The sequence below is a fragment of the Microcaecilia unicolor genome, chromosome 1, assembly GCF_901765095.1.
Source record: "Microcaecilia unicolor chromosome 1, aMicUni1.1, whole genome shotgun sequence".
Taxonomy (NCBI): domain Eukaryota; kingdom Metazoa; phylum Chordata; class Amphibia; order Gymnophiona; family Siphonopidae; genus Microcaecilia; species Microcaecilia unicolor.
Genome location: NC_044031.1, coordinates 590,911,442 through 590,927,039, shown reverse-complemented (window position 1 = coordinate 590,927,039; position 15,598 = coordinate 590,911,442). Strand labels below are relative to the sequence as shown.

General features: G+C 40.4%; 1 protein-coding gene across 4 annotated transcripts in view; it reads right to left on the bottom strand.

Annotated features, from left to right (window-relative positions):
* EFR3A (EFR3 homolog A) overlaps nucleotides 1-12,644 on the bottom strand; it is a 384,301-nt gene extending 371,657 nt beyond the window's left edge. For 2 of the 4 annotated variants that reach the window (XM_030219247.1, XM_030219262.1), the window contains exons 1-2: nucleotides 12,525-12,613; nucleotides 12,266-12,324 (exon numbers count right to left, since the gene is read on the bottom strand). In XM_030219247.1, coding sequence (XP_030075107.1) covers nucleotides 12,266-12,275 — 10 coding nt within the window. In that variant the 5' untranslated portion in view covers nucleotides 12,276-12,324; nucleotides 12,525-12,613. Of the gene's footprint in view, nucleotides 1-12,265; nucleotides 12,325-12,524 lie in introns of all 4 variants that reach the window. The other 2 variants (XM_030219255.1, XM_030219271.1) reach the window with 2 other exon arrangements.
* Between the last annotated feature and the right edge of the window lie 2,954 nt (nucleotides 12,645-15,598).

Below are 15,598 nucleotides of genomic sequence, written 5' to 3'. Positions count from 1 at the left end.
TGCATCATGCAGCTCTCAGTAGATTTCAACTGTTTGCTGCAGAAGTCCTGCACTGGTCTCACCATCTCAAGTCGAACAACTAAAGGGAGAGAATAAGGCCAAAATAAGTAAAATAAACTGCTAACCGCCTCCCCACCCCCCCAAAAAAAATTTTTTTAATTAAAAAAAAAAAACCTCCACAAAGATGCCTCCTAAAAAAGTGATTGCTGGTGCCCCAATTTCTTAGAAAATTTTTCCATTCATCCCTAGCCATAACTAAATGCATAATAATAATAAAAAAAAAAAAAAAAAACAGTACACCAAGGGGATCATTTTCAAAGCACTTAGGGCCCTGTTTACTAAGTCACGTTATAGGCTTGTTAGTGTTTTTAACACAGTGTATGCGTCTATATTATCCTTATAGGCGCTTACACAATTATCATGCGCTAATTGTAGGCATGTTAAAAATCCTAATACGCCTTAGTAAACAGAGCCCTTAGACTTCTGAAATTCCTTAGGTTACTATGAGGCGTATTTTCAAAGCACTTACACTTACAATGTTCAATAGGTTACTATAAAACTTTATAAGTATTAGGGTCCTGTTTACTAAGGTGCAGTAGCATTTTTAGTGCGCCATAAAAACAATAGAGCGCCCTTAGCGTGGCTTAGTAAACAGGGCCCCAAGTGCTTTGATCTCTCCCTCTGCCTCAAAGCAGTCACCAAGTCTCCAGCCAATATTTGCTACCAGGAAAATAATTTGGTTATTTAATAAATGAGGCCAGTAAATTCATTTTTACTGTCAATTAAGATCCACACAGCTCTAGGACAGCGCCAGCCAGTCAGGACTTCACCAGCTGTAGCTCATACAGAAGGTGCTATTTAACTAATGTTAGAGCAGGTCCTCCTAACATTGGTAAGCGACTGGACATGACTGGCCATTGCTGAAAGCCTACGATGAATGAGGTGTACATGCTACTGCTGTTTTTACCTTTTGTCAGCTTCTGTCAGTTTTCCTGTGCTACCAGCTTACTACCCCTACTGTAACCATTGCAGCGATCAGTTCTCACACTCAAAGAGAAAGGGACTGGAAAGTTTTATTGGTTCTTTCCAGTTCAACTAATGCTGTCAGCCCCAGAGTGCTGGAAGAAGGAAAGCTGGCTTCTACTGGCCCCCTTAGCCATGTTACTGCACCCTTAAGGGTGTGTAGCCTGCTTCTCCTGGTCTGACTGAAGATGAAGAAACTAATGCTCAGTCCAGTGACCAGTGAGATCAGAAGGGAAATGGGCTCCTGCCAATCACTATAGCTCCAGTGGAGAAGGGAAGGAGAAATGGGAAGGCCTTTTAGACGCCACTGCTACTGTTTTCTCCGCTATGGCATCCTCAGTGAAAGTGCCTAAAAACTAGATTTTCTTAAACTACTTCTGCTCTTTATAAAAGCATAACATTTTGTCTCCAAATATATGATGACCAACCAAAAATGAAATGTGAGCCAAGGGTGTCCTATATTAGTCATTACCTACAGAGCAAAACTGGGACCAAAAAGATCAGAGTGTGGTCTATCTTTGTTTTGGAGCCCAGAGTTGGAAGGCTCAGTTTAACACAGCCATTCCAAGAAGAATATGACTGGCTTAATATCTTCAGTTTTCTCTTGCACCCCAGTGATAGTAGGAGGCTCCTTAAGGTGGCAGAAAGACATTTTTATCTGAAAAACGTCCAAGTTGTGAATTTTGACAACCCAATTTTAGATATTTGCTCCATAGTTCATCCAAATTTCAAGGTAGCATAATGTGTTCTGGGCAACACCTGGGCAGCCCCCCCAAAAAACAGATTTTATTTTTTTCTGCAATAATGGAACAAAATAAAAATGTCTGGGGACAAAATTAAGACGTTTTTGGCTAGGCCTGTTTCAATCACGACTGAGTGGCCAAAAGGTAACCTAAATGACCAAATGACCACTGGAGGTATTAAGGGAAATGGCGCTTGATGTACCGCCTTTCTGTGGTATTTTGCAACTACATTCAAAGCAGTTTACATATATTCAGGTACTTATTTTGTACTTGGGGCAATGGAGGGTTAAGTGACTTGCCCATAGTCACAAGGAGCAGTATAACCCCCCTCTTAACTCCTCCAGTAGTCACTGACCCCCCCCCCCCCCCCCCCCCCCCAAGATAGCTTCACATATGATGGCTATTCCTATTAGAGCAGTAAATAGGTCCCGGGAGTAGCCTAGTGGTCAGTGCAGGCGGCTATAGAGAAGGGGACCCAGGCTCATATCCCACTCTAACTGGTACACTTATGGTGGAATGTGCAAGACCTCCAAAATACCTACTGTACCTACATATTGGTGACACCAGCAAGCTTGAGAGGTATTGTTGTAGTGTACAGTGAGGTACAGTAGGTATTTTTTCTGCTCCTGGAGGGCTCACCATACAATAAGGGGGGTTGCCAAGATGTGCACCTGGGACCTTTTATGTTATGTCCACTGCAGTGCCCCCTAGGTTGCCCCACTACTCTGCTGGAATGTCTGTGTAGCCAGTCTACTAAGAATGATGGCCCCCAGACATCCCAATGGCTGATTTTTTGAGCGTTTTTCTCTTAGACAATTTTATTTTCCAAAATGGTCCCAATAAGAAACACACACTGAGCTACGGCTATCTTCACTACTCAATTTTTGGATGTTTCTAACAAAATGTTCAAAATCAGACTTCGAAAACGCTCCTCTATACTTGTAAATGTAAAAGGGAAAAACCAACAAGTTTTGATTGCACAAGTCTGCACAATCTTTATAACAGCAAAACAAGATTAGCTCCATTTTCAAAAATTGCCTTAAAAAGTTAAATACATCCCACCTGTGTCTAATCACAGTAGTTTCATTTATCTGAACCCACATGGAAAAAGAATCAAGTTGTGTCCGTTGTATAATGTACTCCTGCTGGAATTGCGCAAAATTCCCCAGTTGCATATAATTTAACACTTTTGCGCAAGCTCTTCCTCTAAGGAGAGCTGGCTAGTGGCTAGCTGGTTCTCCTGCCAACCTTGAGCCCGCAGTGCTGGCGGACTGGCTGGTTAACAGCCACCGAGACTTCAAGGAGTAATCCCGAGACCACCGAAGGAAGTCTTGGTGGCATAGGCCGCTGACAGGAAAGAGTGGGGTTCTTTCCTGCCCCAAAGAGGTACTCCTGATGCAGCTCCTCCTACTCCAGTCCTCCTACCTCACGGGCGAGTGCAGGGGCAGCTGAAAGAATATGGATGGTGTGTGGGTGTAGGGAGCTATTAAAAAAAAAAAAAAAAAGTGGAAGCTGGAAAAAGAGGTAGATGGATGTTCTGGAGGGGGGGGGGGGAATGTTTTAAAAAAAAAAGATGCTGTACAGGGAGGGAGGGCTTTAAAAAATAAATAAATAAAAGGTGGATGCAAGGAGGGGGGCTCAAAAAATATAATGAACAAAAGACATTAAGAGCAAAATGTATCCACTAAAACAGCATCAAATATACTGACGAGCAGAGCATAAATAGCTTGTCCTCGATGACGCACTACTTGATGCTGTTTTAGTGGACAAATTTGCTCTTATTGTCCTTTGTTCATCATTTGTGGCTGCAAATTATATGCTCGACTCCTGAGGAAGGCGCATCAGGCGCCGAAACACTGGACTGCGTCACGTCAATTTTAAGCTATTATTCACTGAAAAAAAGAACTTGCTTTAAAACCACATTGGTCTACCCCCTTCTTATTTTTGTTTCTGCTTTGTGGACTGTGGTTAGGGAGATACTTCTGGGTTTGTTTGTTTTTCCTTGTTTTAATATCCATTGGGACACTGTCAAGTTCATCATTGTGAATGGAAACCTGGAACTACCGTGACACTCCCTGACTCACTCCCCCTCATGCATCACTACCAGTGACACACAATGCCAGAACAACTGGGGCAGTTGGAGGACTTGATTTGAACTACAGCAGATTCAGTAAATGCAGCCAAAACCTAGGTGCCATGAAAAGTCAGCACTCAATGTTATTACATAGAGTGCTCTTTATAGAATCACATAGTGCATTGACTCCCACACCAACTTTCGTCATGAGAACTTACTCCAGCTGAATCCTTGTGTAAATCCTGGTGTGTAGTGCACTTCTGTCGAATTCTATAACAGCGCAGAACTTTTTAGAATGCCACTGACCCATCCACACCCCTTCCAAAGCTGCACCCCATTCGGGTTGAGAGCTATGGGATTTGCACAACCTGTTATAATTTAGCACACAGATTTGCACATGCAAATCTCAATCTATCCCAATTAATACCAATAATTGATAGCATCCAATTACTGACTTAATTGCTTGTTAACAAATTGAGTTGAGTGCCAAACCCAGAATCATAACAGAAATCAAAAATGCATGGAATAAACAAAAAGGAATCCAGTATGGAAGGCATGGTACCAAACAAGCTTAGCGGTGAATAGCTGGCAAAAAAACACCAGTAATTGAGAATTAAAGCCAGTGCTGGGCAGACTTCTACAATCTGTGCCCTGATCGTAGCTGGACAGGTAGGCCGGAGCCGAGTAGACTTCTAGGGTCTGTGCATAAGAACGTAAGAGAAGCCATACTAGGACTAGAACGAAGGTCCAGTATCCTCTTTCCAAACAGTAGCCAATTCAGGTTGAGAGGGATGGACATGCCGGAGTGGGGGGGGGGGGGGGGGGAGTTAAGGGTTAGCACTAGGTATCACCCAATTTACCCTTTATTGCATTTGGAGGCAGAGGTGTGCTGGTAATTTTTTTTTTTTTTTAACAGGCTCTCTCTCCAGACATAGCCAGCCTTGCAATTTTTTTTTATTATTTTTTTTTTTTTTTTTGGGGGGGGGGGGGTTAGCAATACATGCCTCTCTCTCCATAAGAACATAAGAGTAGCCATACTGGCTCAGACCAATGGTCCATCTAACCCAGTATCCTGCTTCTAACAGTGGCCAATCCAGGTCACAAGTACCGGGCAGAAACCCAAATTGTGGCAACATTCCATGCTACAAATCCCAGGGCAAGCAGTTGCTTCCTCATATCTGTCTCAATAGCAGCCTAGGAACATTTCCTCTAGGAACTTATCCAAACCTTTTTTAAACCCAGATACATTAACCCCTGTTACCACATCCTCCAGCAAAGAGTTCCAGAGCTTAACTATTCGTTAAGTGAAAAAATAGTTTCTCCTATTTGTTTTTAAAGTATTTCCAAATAACATCCTTGAGTGCCCCTGGTCTTTGTACTTTTGGAACATGTTAAAATAAAATCAATTTACTTCTACTCGTTCTACACCACTCAGGGTTTTGTAGACCTCAGTCATATCTCCTCTCAGGCTTTTCTAAGCTGAAGAGCTCTAAGCTCTTTAACGTTTCTTCAACAAAATGAGTTCCATCCCCTTTATCATTTTGGTCACTCTTCTTTGAGTTTTTTCTAATTCTGCAATATCTTTTTTGAGATACGGTGACCAGAACTGAATGCAATACTCAAGGTGCGGTCACACCATGGAGTGATACAGAGTCATTATAATATTTTTGGTCTTATTCACCATCCTTTTCCTAATAATTACTAGCATCCTCTTTGCTTTTTTGGCCGCAGCCGCACACTGAGTGGAAGATTTCAGTGTATTATCTACAACGACACCTAGATCTTTTTCTTGAGTGCTGACCCCCAAGGTGGACCTTAGCATCAGGTAACACTGATTCAGATTATTCTTTCCAATGCACATAACCTTGCATTTGTCCACATTAAATTTCATCTACCATTTGGATGCCCAGACTTCCAATTTCCTAAGGTCTTCCTGCAATATTTCACAGTCCGCACGTGTTTTAGCAACCTTGAATAGTTTTATGTCATCTGTAAATTTAATCACTTCACTCGTCATTCTGATTTCCATATCATTTATAAATACGTTAAATAGCACCAGTCCCAGTAACGATCCCTGAGGCACTCCACTGTTCACCCTCCTTCAATGAGAAAAATGACCATTTAACCCTACCTTGTTTTCTGTCCAATAATCAATTCCTAATCCACCCCAGAACACTGCCTCCTATCCCACAACTCTTTAATTTTCTCAGGAGTCTCATGAGAAACTTATCAAAAGCTTTCTGAAAATCTTGACTACATCAACTGGCTCACCTTTATCCACGTTTATTTATGCCTTCAAAGAACTGAAGCAAATTGGTGAGGCAAGACACTGACTCTGCCCCATTAAACCATGTTTGTCTATGTGTTCTGTAATTTTATTCTTTATAACATTTTCCACTGTTTTGCTCCACACTGCCGTCAGGCTTACCAGTCTGTAATTTCCTAGATCACCCCGGAACCCTTTTTAAAAATTGGCGTCACATTTGCTACCCTCCAATCTTCATGCTCGAGTTCCTTGAGTATCCTTGAGATGTATTTCATCCTGTCCAGGTGATTTTAATTTGTCAACTTCCAGGTTCACCGAGATTTCTTTCAGTTCCTTTGCATCATCACCCTTGAAAAACATTTCCAGTACAAGCAGATCTCTTACATCTTCTTTCGTAAAGACCAAAGCAAAGAATTCATTCAGTTTCTCCGCTATGGCCTTGTCCTCCCCTAGTGCCCCTTTTGCGCCTTCATGATACAACAGTCCCACGGATTCCCTCACAGGCTTTCTGCTTCTGATGTACCTAAAAAAAAACTGTTACTGTGAATTTTAGCCTCTGTGGCAAGTTTTTCTTCATATTCTCTTTTAGCCTTTTTTTAAATTAATGCTTTGCATCTGACTTGGCTGGAGTGGGGATAACAGCTTCAGTAGTTGGAGAGCAAGCCCAGTGCCAGGCAGACTTCTACGGTCTGTGCCCTGAAAATGGCAGGGACAAATCAAGATGCATATGCAGTATAACATCATATCTTACTCTACGAGTTTATCTTATTAGGCAGTGTGGATGGATCATACAGGTCTTTATCTGCAGTCACCTACTATGTTGCTATGTTTATAGAATCCAGGGGATAATGTCTACTTTTACTCAGCCTCAACAAGCTCTCTGGTCTACAGTTTCCTGGATCACTCATGGAGCCTTTTTCAAAAACTGGAATTACATTGGATAGCCTCTTGTCTTCACCCACAATGGCTGATGTAAATGATAAACCAAAATGATGAGTGGAATAACTACACCAAAACATATATACAAATAGAACTGAAAATATATTCTGCTTTCAACTTATTTTACTTTCATGGCTTACAAGAGCTCAATAAATTATCTGTTAAAACAAGGCTTCATAATGAGTCACATGTAATCTCCATGTTACATTTTACTTTTTTGATTAAGCCTTTAGTCGTGAAGAAAACTTTCCAAACAGTATATCCCACCAGACTTGTGACAACAGAGAGAGGTACGGGCGGTTAGCTTGACGGAGTTTAAAAAGGGGTTAGATAGATTCCTAAAGGACAAGTCCATAGACCGCTATTAAATGGACTGGAAAAATTCCTCATTTTTAGGTATAACTTGTCTGGAATGTTTTTACGTTTGGGGAGCGTGCCAGGTGCCCTTGACCTGGATTGGCCACTGTCGGTGACAGGATGCTGGGCTAGATGGACCTTTGGTTTTTCCCAGTATGGCACTACTTATGTACTTATGTACTAGAGAAAGAACTACAATATCATGAAAGAAAAGAAGGGTATGGATAACACAGGAGAGAAAACGAGTCATTCAGTACATTACCGAGGGGTCCATATTCAGCTGTAAACGTCACTGAAAAGAAAAGCTTTGAGATTGGATTTAAACTGAAACACAGAAGGGATTCTAGAGATCGGGCTATAGGTGATTCCAGAGGGCAGGAGCTTGAACTGAAATGATGGTACACAGAATGGCGTTGCAGTGAATCTCATGGACGAAGGAACCATCAGTTGATTTTGTTGAGCAGATCGCAAAGTCCTGGAGGGGTGGTAGGGAGTTAGGCAGCAAGAAGGAAAGGAAGGTTTTCATCCTGCTTGCCACCTAGCCAGAGCAACATAGGCAGACATCAACTGACCCTTCCTTACCTGCCCAGATCTACTATGTTACTCCTTGGGAGTATAAATATTGTACAACTTCATTACGATATTCCAACAGCTCAATGAAATTCCAACAGCTCGTCTTGGTGTTGGCTTTGCTAAAAGCTGCGTTAAATATACAAAACACGTTTCAAAACCAAGTTATACGTTACATAAAAAGCACTGCTAGAAAGTCACACAGAACATCAACCTCTCAATCCTCAAACTAGAAAGCTTTATTTGGAGCATTCTCTAAAAAGCAATTTATTTACTCTTCTCTACCACCTGTTTGCCCTCTTGATCATTTTTACATTTTATGTGTTCTTCTTGTTTCACAGAACTATAGTAACTCCTTATGGAACCCTTTTTGGTATATGGGGGAAGAATGTGAATGACAGTCCTTTGGTGTTATACCTGAATCAGAGTTTTAGGGATTTTTTTGCTTGAGAAATAGAGGCAGAATGCCTGCTTCAATCAGGAACACAAGAACCACCCAGTTCTTCACTGGGAAGAAGCAAAGGCAGTGTGGCAGGGGGAAAGGTTTGGCCTACTCGGAGAAGAAAGGAAGGAAGGCAAGAAAGAAAGGGACAGAGCAGAACACCTGGAGAAACAAGTTAATTGGGAAGGCCAGAGATATTAACTGGTGCCTTCAGAGCGCATGAGGTGCCCACTCAGACACCCAAGGACCAGAAAATTACAATTTTAGTATAGGTACCATTATTACCTATTTTAGAACATATTGAGAGCAAAAGGCTGCCAGACACATTGAATCATGCATACATATCAGTCATCCTCAAGTCCAGTAAAGAGAACTCATCTCGTATCGTCCTATATCGCTTCTGAATTTTGAACAAAATTGTTGCCAAAGTATTAGCAAATCCCTCCCAAAAGGGATTCAGATGTGCAGGTTAAGTTTGTTAGGTACACAAATGTCCATCATCATTAGTTGCGTCAAACAAAAAAAAGCCTTTGATCAAGACCACTGAGATTACATGCTTCAAGTTTTGGAGAAATTTGGGATTCCAGGGCCACATGCAAGACTATGAATAGAGCAATTCAGGATAGTTTTGACATGTAATGTGGGACAAGAGAAGGGTGTCTCATCACCCCTTTTGAACATTATAACCTCAGATCTACTCTTACAAAATATACAGGACAATACAGGTTGTTCAACCTTAATGTAGAGGTTTATTTTATTTATTGGGATTAACAGCCTTTATAAAGAGATTCACCCAAGGCAGTGTACAGCAGATACAGTTTAACATAAAAATTACAATTTTAACAGCATAATAGGAAACATGGCCAAATATAAACAAGTACAAATAAGTGAGAAACTTGAGAAGAGAAAATTAAAATATCTATAATAGGACTACCATGAAACAGTATCAAAAATATACACATTTAACAGCACTGAAATTCAAACAGATATATAATACGATGTCAGTATAATACGAAACACCTAATAAGCATGTATTAGAACATTCAAATATTACAGATATGATGCTAATGCTTTTCTACAGAACAGCTCACCATGTAGCTGAGGGGCCAAGAGCAGAAATATAGACAGGGACAAGATGGGCGATACAGAGTCAGTTGGGATGAAAGATGGGTGGCTAAACTAAGCAAGTTCTTTGTATAATTAAACAAGATATAACAGACTGGTCTAAGTTACAGTGTGTGTAGCTAGCTAGTCTATGTGCAGAGTGGTGTATAATTAATCACCCTACATATTAAAGGCTTGTGAGAAGAGCCAGGCTTTCACCTGCTTCCTGAAGTAGAGGTAGTCTTGTGTTAGACATAGTCCCTCAGAGCAAATTCCATGGACGCTTGGAATGCCCTTCCGCGGAAGGTAGTGGAGATGAAAACGGTAACGGAGTTCAAACATGCGTGGGATATGCATAGAGGAATCCTGTGCAGAAGGAATGGATCCTCAGAAGCTTAGCTGAAATTGGGTGGCGGAGCAGTTGGGGGGAAGGGGATAGGGGAGGGCAGACTTATACGGTCTGTACCAGAGCTGGTGATGGGAGGCGGGACTGGTGGTTGGGAGGCGGGAAATACTGCTGGGCAGACTTATATGGTCTGTGCCCTGAAAAGGACAGGTACAAATTCAAGGTAAGGTATACACATATGAGTTTGTCTTGGGCAGACTGGATGGACCATGCAGGTCTTTTTCTGCCATCATCTACTATGTTACTATGTAAATTAGCTGGAGCTGATGCAAAGTCTTTTTGGTTTGATCAGTACAGGGCATTACCGTAATCTAATGATCGTAATATCATGGCATTGACCACTGTGGTCAGACTCGTCTTGTCAATATATAGAGAGAGATTTCATAGCTGCCACAGGTGATGCGATGCAGTTTTTAAAGATTGTTTGAATCTGTGGGATCAGAGTGAGTGACAAGTCTATAAATATCCCAAGATTCCTAACCTGTGATTTTAGGGGTGAGTTCATACTTCCCAAAAGGTATTTTGAAGGCAGGTATCTGTCCACTTGTGTTACGTACCCAAAAAATTTGTTTGCCCATTCCTAAGTTGCGGTTATGTCAGTCATAGCAAGCTCATATGACGACTTCAATACAGGATTTAGGCTGCTTGAAATGTTGGCACAGGGAGGGGACCCAGATACATATGATTTGGGCCTGTGCAAACATTTAAATGTATTGGAGGATATATAAATAATTACTTGGGAGATGTACTGAGGCAAAATGTATTTGGACCCGAGAAGTGGGGATTTGAGGAAAAGGAGACAAACTTTTGCAAAGAAAACCTATTCAACTGGGGAAAAGGTTATTATGCAACACTGGATATACAAAGAAGACCCCTCTATCTGGAAAAGAAGGAATATGTGCCATTGATTTATGGTGTGAAAGAAAGAAGCAAAAATGACTCCCAAAAGAAAGAAGCTTTTCACGTTAATTTAGGTACCTTACAAACAGAGGCTCTCTCTGAGGGCCCACAACTTAATTCTTAATCAGACTGAGTTCTGATGAATAGAGGAATAAGGTAAAGAGGTGGTGGGGGGGATAAGGATAGAAGCTTAATGGGTCATAAATACAAACCCACTATGAGATCAGGAGATACACTGTGAGGGGAAAGGAGTTGAAAAGAATGGAAAGAGAGGAAGCTGGGGTGGAGGAGTAGGGTTGGGATAAGATAGGAGAGAAGCTTGTGGATGGATAGGTAGTTGATGGGTGGGAGACAGGGAAAGAAGGAGTGGTGGGGTGGAAGGGAGAAAAAAAGTTTTATTAGATTGACATTTACAGTGAAATTGATGTTGCAGTTAACTAATTTAGTATTGTCACAGCGAAGCGAGGGTACAACGTACAAGAAAGGGTCAAAAATACAGCAGAAAGCACCCAAGAGCCTTCAAAAACAGGACACGATTCCTTTAATGATCAATGTTTCAATAAAAACTCGACACAAGCTGTGTTTTGGCGCACAGCGCCTGCATCACAGGTTGAGCAGCAATCTATTATAAAATGAAAATAGCTGTTTGCTCCTTGAGTAAGGAGCAAAGGGGCGTACTGTTCTTCATACGCTGAGTGATTTTTCTGTTGAGCACACTGAACTCCTTCTATATCATAAAGAAGAAGTTTGATATATATTTTCATTTTATAATAGATTGCAACTTGACCCCCTACGCAGGTGCTGTGCGCCGAAACACAATCCATGTCGGGTTTTTATTGAAACAGTGATCGTTAAAGGAATTGTGTCCCATTTTTGAAGGCACTTAGTGCTTTTTGCTGTATTTTTAACTAATTTAGTTTTGTCATGTGAAATGTGTTCACCGTTTTTCTTGCGAATAAATGCAAACTAACTTATGTATAAACTTCACAAAATACAACAGGAGTTATAGTTCAAAAACAGAAGTGATTCATAATCCTTTATTCATGACTAATTCATAAACAGTAAACATTTAAAACAAAAGTAAAATATGAAAGCTCAAAGAACAGCCCTAACAATCCATATTGTACGTATCTATATCCATATATATTATTATTAATAATATATATACACACATAACGTATTAACATATGCCACGCATTGATCATGGAATGACATCAAGCAAGGACAAAATAAAATGTAAAACATTTTAAATAAATTGCCAACTATTACTTTCATATTTCTCCAATTCTAACTCTCCACTACCTTTTGCTAAAATGAATGTACACAACTAGAGTATGAGGAAGTACAATAGCGGTAAGAAAGCCAGTAAATATATTTCCTATTCCTAACACAGTGCGCACAGGTTACGTCTGTTAGAGATGTATGTAAATGCTACACTTACCAGCAGGCATTATCGATTACAGCTTCCTGTGTTGTGTATGACAAAAAATGAAAACTAGCCTACAATACAAAAAAAACAAACAAACAGAAATCAAGTCACATGCAAATGGGTGCCCCACACGCATTTAACAAACCAGGACCCTGTTCTGTCGATATCTAACAGCTCGCTCTCTCTACCCAGTCCAGCCATGTCTTGCCCCTCCTCCCCGCCCGCAGTCCGACGATTCTCTCTCATTCTCAAACCTTCACCCCTGTCCTACCTGCAATGGACAACAGAAATGTACACAACGCGCTTACAGCACCACCGAAGCTTTCATCTGTTGCGTTGAGCAGCCCCGGTCCCACCGGAAACAGGAAGTTGCGTTTAAGTCGAGGGGCGGGACACGGCAGGAAGGGGGCTGGAAAAAGTAAAAAAAGCTTTGGATTCAGTCAAGGAGGTTTGACTGAGAACAGAAGACATGACGTCAAAATATTGAAGCCACTTAAGTTACTCTGTTTTCCCCTTCCCTTCGCAGCCGTCGTTGTGCATGAAACAGGTTAAAAGGAGCCAGGATGACGTCAAAACGTTGAAGCCAATTAGGTTAATCTATATTTCTCCTTCCCCGTGCAGCTGCCTGAGCCGTCATCTGATACACTCAAAACAAAGCAAGCAAACCTATGAGCTGCTGCATCCTCGTTGTTCTTTATTGTTGGTAGCATTTTTGTTTCATCTCACTTATATTTTCAAACATGCTGGCTTGTGCAGCATATGATGTACATAGAGGAAGTTTAGGTTTCATTGGTTAGAGTACTAATTTGTTCTACATTTTAAATCACTGTGTCACAGTGGCATAGGCACACTGCAGTTAGGGCTCAGGCCCAGGCCCACCCAACAGTAGCACATGTTTAGTGGTTTTGCGACTTGGACGTTTTGAGTTTTTGTAATTTTTTGAACAACAAACGTCCAAGTTCAAAACCCACAAAATCAAGCCATTGGGATGTAGAAGGAGCCAGCATTTTTAGTAGACTGGTCTACCAGACATCCCAGGAAAGCAATAGGGCACCCTAGGGGGCACAGCAGTGGATTTCATCAAATGCTGCCAGGTCCACATCTCATCATTGCTCCCTTATCGTGTCTGCTGAGCCCCAACCCCCCAAACCCACCTAAAACCCACTACCCCCAACTGTACACCACTACCATAGCCCTTACAGGTGAAGGGGCATCTATATGTGGGTACAGTGGGTTTCTGGTGAGTTTTGGAGGGCTCACAGTTTCCACCACAAGTGTAACAAGTAGGGGGAGGTAGGAGCCTGGGTCCACCTGTCTGCAGTGCACTGCACCCACCACTAGACTACTCCAGGAACCCTGCATGCTGTTCTAATGGACCTGAGTATAACATCTGAGGCTGGCAAGTAATGTTTGTCATCACATTTTTGGGGAGTGGGAGGGGGTTAGTGACCACTGGGGGAATAAGGGGAGGTCATTCCTAATTCCCTCCAGTGGTCATCTGGTTATTTAGGACACCGTTTTGTGCCTTATTCATAATAAAAACAGGTCTAGCTCAAAACATCTAAGTTTTAGTCGTGGACGTTTTTGTTTTGTTCCATTATGGCTGAAAAATGTCTAACACAGAAAACTCTGGACTCGATTTCAACAAAACTAAACTAAATAGTCAAATAACAAGCTGAATCCTCATAAACTATGTGTAGACTTATATCTATGTATAATGTGATATCTTATTTTCCTTAATTTTTTCTATATAATTTTTTATTTTTTATTTCTTTATTTTCAAAAGATGGAGAAAAAAGACCTCATCAGTCCCAGCATGACGATATTTCTATTCAATTTCTCAATCGATTTAATCGTCTGCTTGTTCTAGGACTCCATTATAATCCTTGGTCTTAAAAAAACTCCACCTCTCTTTTAATGCTAATAAAATTGTTCAATTTCAATGTTCAATTTCAATATTGTAATTGTGATTGTTTTCAACAACAAATTCAAAACTACTGTTACTTAGCTTTTTACTCTGCCCTACGGGGCTCTCCGTTTCGCTATATATTATATTATATGCTTCATCAGGGGGCCAAGTAACGGATGGCAAATCACAATTCACGATATCTACAATCAAACAAAAAGGATATCACATCAATTTTCATTTAAAAAGACTAGATGTTATATTTTTAAACAGATACAATATCTAACTACCAACCTTAGAACATGGCGTCTCCTACTCATATGACACCGGTAGTGAAAACTCTACCCGGAAGGAGTTGCTCTCATTTATAGTCTTGATTGACTTCAATCTAACCCCAATTGGGTTCATAATAGCTCATTTCCCAATCTATTTACCTCAAAATTAGGATTACAAAAATGTTCCAAAATTTGTTTCAAAGAATTTCAAAAGATTCGAAGTGTATTTCAAAAAATTCAAAAAAATACAGACCATTCTATTTGTGAATTCAACCCTCTTGGTTCTAAAGATTGTAAAATATATATCCACTTCTGTTCTCTTCTAATAAGTGTTTTATTCCTATCTCCTCCACATGAATTATATGGAACATGATCTAGCACAAAACATCTCAGCGAATCAAAAGTATGTCCTTTTTCTTGACAGTGTCCTACTAATGGAGCGCCTTTTTTATTTAATTTAATACATGAACGATGTTCTGTAATGCGTTGGTGGAATCAACGTTTCGTTTTCCCAACGTAAATCTTTTGACAAGGGCATTTCAAAATGTATATAACATATGTAGATTGACAATTAGTCTGAAACCGTAATTTGTAGACTTTGCCGTCCACAGGATTCCTAAATTCAGTTAGTTCTTCTGTAATACTACAAGTTTTGCATTGTAAACATTTTTTATGTTCACCTATTTTGTTATCTTGTTCCAATGAAGGTAAATTGGCAGGGCTCACAATTTCTTTAAGGTTACGTGTTCTTGAAAACGCAATTCTAATCTGTTGGTTATGTAAAATTGGATGTGATTGCATTATAGACCAATTCCGATGTATTATGCTCCTCATATTGTCTCCCCCCTTGAAGAATCGTATCACAAAGGTATTGATATCTTCTACTTGTGGTTTTTTCGAGTTGGATAACAATAACTCTCTATTGTTGTATTTTGCTCTTTTATATGTAGTTTTAATCACTTTATCAGGGTAACCTCTATCTCTAAGGTCTCCCTGGAAAACCTTTGCGCACCTTTTAAAGTCATCATGATTTTTACACACCCTCTTAAATCTTAAAAACTGAGACAGAGGAAGACTGTCTTTCAGTTTTTTAGGGTGACAACTTTGATATTGGAGAAATGTGTTTCTATCTGTAGATTTTTTGTAAATTTTAGTATTGAATTT